This window comes from Labrus mixtus, chromosome 21 (assembly GCF_963584025.1).
Source record: "Labrus mixtus chromosome 21, fLabMix1.1, whole genome shotgun sequence".
Lineage (NCBI taxonomy): Eukaryota > Metazoa > Chordata > Actinopteri > Labriformes > Labridae > Labrus > Labrus mixtus.
Genome location: NC_083632.1, coordinates 191,685 through 196,684, shown reverse-complemented (window position 1 = coordinate 196,684; position 5,000 = coordinate 191,685). Strand labels below are relative to the sequence as shown.

The 5,000-nt window shown below is 45.2% G+C and overlaps 2 protein-coding genes across 2 annotated transcripts in view; one reads left to right on the top strand and one right to left on the bottom strand.

Moving 5' to 3' along the window:
• arg1 (arginase 1) overlaps positions 1-5,000 on the top strand; it is a 213,217-nt gene that overhangs the window by 187,495 nt on the left and 20,722 nt on the right. The gene's annotated exons all lie outside the window — the stretch shown is intronic.
• Positions 1-5,000, bottom strand: part of ankfn1 (ankyrin repeat and fibronectin type III domain containing 1) — a 121,018-nt gene that overhangs the window by 111,989 nt on the left and 4,029 nt on the right. Inside the window, exon 4 of the mRNA XM_061027482.1 lies at positions 2,210-2,409. Coding sequence (XP_060883465.1) covers positions 2,210-2,409 — 200 coding nt within the window. The remainder of the gene's footprint in view (positions 1-2,209; positions 2,410-5,000) is intronic.

Sequence of the window (5,000 nt, the reverse complement as noted above, 5' to 3'; positions counted from 1 at the left end):
CATACGTACTGATGTGTTCAATAAAATACTGAAATCTGGCTCAGGTTTAGGACTCTGATGTCACAGGACGACTGAGGAGGAGGAGAGGGAACTCAAGATGGAGTAAAAGAAGGGGGAGCGAGGAAGATTTGGGTATGGGGCACGATCTGTAGGAAAATACAGGGAATATTTAATAATTTGAAAAGAAGGCCGATGACGTCAACAACGTCCTTCTGAATTGTTAAAAGATTCTCAACTCGAAATGCTCGGAGCGGCTGCACAAAAAGGTGAAGGAAAAGTGGATGAGGAAGGACTGAGGGGGAAATCTTTGGGACCCGTAAACTGAAGCAGATTCAGTGAAGTGTTTGTCTGATTCTGGGACTGCTCGTGGAAAAACAAAGATCAAGAGGACGTCCACGGGGAAATCAGAGAAATTGCACTTCCTGTTTGGTTTCATAAAATCAGCCTGAATGTGCATGAAGTCACAGACACACACTGAAAACAACCACAGAGACGTAAAAAGAAAAGTTTACATCCATTAGAATTCAGTTTGTGTGGAGTCAAAATCTAAACGTTCAAGTCCTCTTTGAGAGCTTTGACACATTAAAGCTCTGAGGTCGTTTCTTCAGTTAGAAGATAACAAGCTGACAACACGCAGGAGTCTGTATATAACAACTAAACATGCAGACAATAGAAAACAGATTCCCCGAGAGGATTTCAAATGCCTCGAGGAAAAAGAGGAACAACAAGCAGAGAAACATGATAGTTGTGTTTTTTTAATCTTTGTTTTCATGAAGGAAGTCGGGTAAGTTTGAGTTTGTTTCTTTTCTCATAGTCCTTTCACACCTGCACAAAACTCCTGAAAGGTCACCATGTGGTGGACTCTGAAGCTTCAGTGTTTATCCAGCTCTGCATGGGTCTGTAAACCTTTCTGTGTTCTAACCTCTCTCCATTTTTCAAAAGCATCTCCAATATTGATCCTAGTTTGAGCACGTTTCTGCTCGTGGAGCTTATTAGAAACATGCAGAGGCTTTTTAGGTCGGGTACAATCACTTCTATCTGAACCACTTCTCTTGCCCTCTTCCATCGCTGCAACACCTGTTGACCTGATAACTGCTCTCATATCTGACAATGCTCTCATATCTGACAAACAGAGGGGCGTCCAAAACGGCCGTGTGGGGGGGGTGTCTTAAAACCGTCTACCTTCTCTGGTCCAAACAAATCCAGAGCATTCAGGAGCAGAATCTAAAGTTAGAAGGAGGACATACTGGCTGCTGCATTGTTGTCAGAGAAGCCAGCACTTCAACATGTTTCCTTAATGATCAGATAGTAAGATACCTTTATCATCTCACTCTCTACACATCTCACTGATTGGACCTTTGAAGTTTTTATTTTATCAGTCTTATCTTTTTGTTCATCTTTTTTTTTATTCTTGATCACTGTGTTCTCTTTCAAAAGGCAGAAATAAAAAATGTTTAAATATCATAATCTCTGATCGTTGAATCTCTGCATGAGCCCTGCCCAGATGAATGTAAGGAAATACGAGATAATCTAATCACAACTGAGACCAGACGTATATATATATATATCTGTGTTCTAACATCAGTTCTTCCTCTTCATGCCTCTGGGAATGAGAGAAAATGCCACACTGCTAAACACTCACGCTGCCCTCGCTGACACGACGACTTTATTTAAACAAATCTGCTCAACAGGAAGTTATTATCATTCTGCTGAAGGGTGGAGCTACAAAAAAAGACGGACCAACGCTCGGACGGAATAAACAAGAACACGAGTCAGAGAGCATCTGAAGCGTTTCCCGGCGTGACGGCACGTCCACAACCTCACATCAAACCTGTTTCATGTTCACCATCTTAAATCTCTTATCGCCATGGTAACGCCCTGAGAGGGAGCTTGGATTCAGTCCTCTCGTGTGTGAGGGAGGAGGATGGAGGAGGGAGGGCCCATGCTGTCATTGGGTGCGAGGCGGCATTACACCCTGGACCGGGCTCCACCACAAGATGCAAACACAGATTCCTGTCAGACGGGGATTCAAACCAGGAACCTCCTCACTGTGAGGGGACAGCGATAACCACGGCACCAACCTGCAGCCCAAAGCTAAAAATAACTTACAAAAACTAATGTAACCCAACCAGGTCAGAATGATTGTGTTTGTGTTGTGAGGGGGGTCCAGGATCAGGTCTTTGGGATGACCTTCTGTGTCTGTTCTCACCTGCAGAGTTCCAGTGGAGTCCTCCTGGACTGGCAGCGAGCCGCCTCCTCTTCCTGATGCTGACCCCGCTGTGGGAGGAGGAGGAGGAGTCGCCCGCTGTCGTCTCTGAGCTCAGCCGCGACGCAGCGGGGGTGGAGGAGAGGATGGGGAGGAGGGATCCCAGAGCGGGGGTGAGGAAGGTGGAGTCCCCCTCTGATGACCTGCAGGGACAAAAGAACAGAAAACACAGAAGACATGTCACAGATGATTCACTCTCACAGAAATATTACAGGAAAGTCCTTTTAGTGTCTCTTATAGTCCTGCAGAAACGTCCTGAAGTTTATCAGTCTGAGCGTCATGAACACAAACATCTGAATGTTTCTCTCTTCACTCAGAGTTTCTCCTCCAGCCTCCTCATATTTATTCTGCAGAAAGTCAGAGTGATCTGATGTGAGAACACAGCAGGATATAATCAGGAGAATTCACCTGGAGCCAGTGGGAGGGGCCAGTGGGAGGGGGTGGTGACCTTTTTTTCCCTGTGATCGCTGCACGACCATAGACTGTCTGCACGCCACCTCTACCATCTCCGTGCTCTAATCAACCTGCTGCTGCATGTTTCCTGTTCTCCAGTTTGTTCTTCTCCTCTCTTTAGTTCACATTGAGATTCTCTTCAACTACATGAAGCATTGATACAAAGACAGCTGATACCTGGCCTCTGACACGGCGTAGCTGCAGCTCCGCCATGACCCTCGAACTTGACCGCTTCCAGACTTTTTCCTCCGCAGGACAAAGTCCAGCAGCTGAGCCCAACTGAACATCTGAGATCGACCACCTTCACCTCATCATGACGCCATTAAAAAAGCATCCAGACGACTATGCCGTGATCCTGAACGCGTTGTTTTGAAAAAAAAAAAAATGTTTTCAGGGTTTGGAGCAGGAAACAGAATCGCTCCTGAGTGAAGAGGAATGTCCTCCTCAAGTGTTTAATGTCCAACAGGGGTGTTAGCTTACCCCACTGTGTGTGTGTGTGTGTGTGTGTGTGTGTATCAATGATATCTCGGTCTATCCATCTGATCAGTCAGGATCTTTTGTGTCAGAAGAAATGAAACCTTCATCTAAAGGTGGGGAGACTGATGCTGCATTCACTTGCAGTAGGAAATCCAATTCACATACCACACAGCTGCTGAAGGAGCCCAGCAGCGCCCGTTTTCAATACAAAACCAAGGCCGTTCAGCAGGGGGTAGACAGCGAGACTCGACTAGCGTACTGAAGCTAGTCCACCTGGTGAAAAGAGATGGTACTAAAGGAGCTACACAGTTGCACACAGACTGAACGTTGTAGACTCTGAAGGACACAATCACACAGGAAGACACCTTAAAACCTTTAAACCCCCAAACACAGACTGTGTCTTGTATAGTCCACCTGTGGGACTAATATTCTGGGTTTTAAGGTACAGTAGGTGATGTCCAGGAGAAGAAGGGGTCTGTATTTTGAGAAGTTGAATTCATTAGTTCTGCTCAGAGTGACTGGAGGAGGTGTTTCACAAACCGTCCTTCATCTTTAATAAAGAAAAACCTGAACAGTGCAGACTAATCATTCCCTTTATGTTCTCTGTGCGTCCCCCTAAAGAGCCCTGCAGCTACACAACAAACACACTAATGACTACACTTCCTCTCTAAACACCATGTTTCCCCTCAGACTCCCTGCAGCCTCCACGCTTATCTCTGACCACAGAACTGCTGTCACCATGGAGCCACACAAATACTTTATGAGCTGCAGCAACCAGGGAACAATGTTCTTCTGGAGGAGGAGGAGGAGGAGGAGGAGGAACTGGGAAACATTAAAGCATGAAATCAGACTTTCAACTCGTTTGTCCTGCTCGTTCTTCAGTGTTCACAAGTTTTATAAGTTCATGTGATCCAGATGTCGTCAAATCAATCGTGTTTAACAATCGTCATAATCCTGATTATGATTTTTGACATAATGGAGCAGCCCTAACAGGAAACACATTCAACTGTTTTTGCTTTTGACTCCATCCTACACAAACTGTTTCCCCTGAACACTCATAATAACCCCAAATGTGGATTCACCCGCTACTAAAAATAGTCCCCAACAGATGCAGAACTTCCTCCAGTGCGATAGAACCTTCAGAGTCGTTGTTTTAGGAAACATTAAACTGTTCATTTGTTATTTCAATGATTTGAATCTTCAGCAGGAACCAACAGATGAAGGAGGATGCAAACAGGAAGTCAGCACTGCTGAGATTTTCTGGCAAGAATATAAATATACGGGGCGCTGGTAGCGCAGTGGTTAGTGCGTGCGCCCCATGTACGGAGGCTGTAGTCCTCCAAGCGGGCGGCCCAGGTTCAAATCCGACCTATGGCTCCTTCCCCGCATGTCATTCTCTACTCTCTCTCCCTGATTTTCTATCCACTGTCCTGTCTCTACATTAAAGGCACAAAAAGCCCAAAATACTGTAAATCTTTAAAAAAGAAAAAAAAGAATATAAATATGCACCGTTTCTATCTAAACTACAAAGTTTCACTCACATATAAACATCACTTCATCATCTCATGACTAAAACGTGTCAGGAAGTCAAACTGAGGCGTACACAGAGCTGTCAGAGTCCTCTCAGCTCACATTACTCTCATGAGAGGTAAAAGGTCAAACTCAAAGTCTTGTAAGATTAAAGACACAGAAAGCAGGACGCACAGTGAACTCGTTCAGAACTTTGAAACCGGGCCATCAAGAGGTCTGTGGTACGTTTTCACAGATCCAGGCCGGGATGGATTCAGAGGGATCTTGAAGGTTC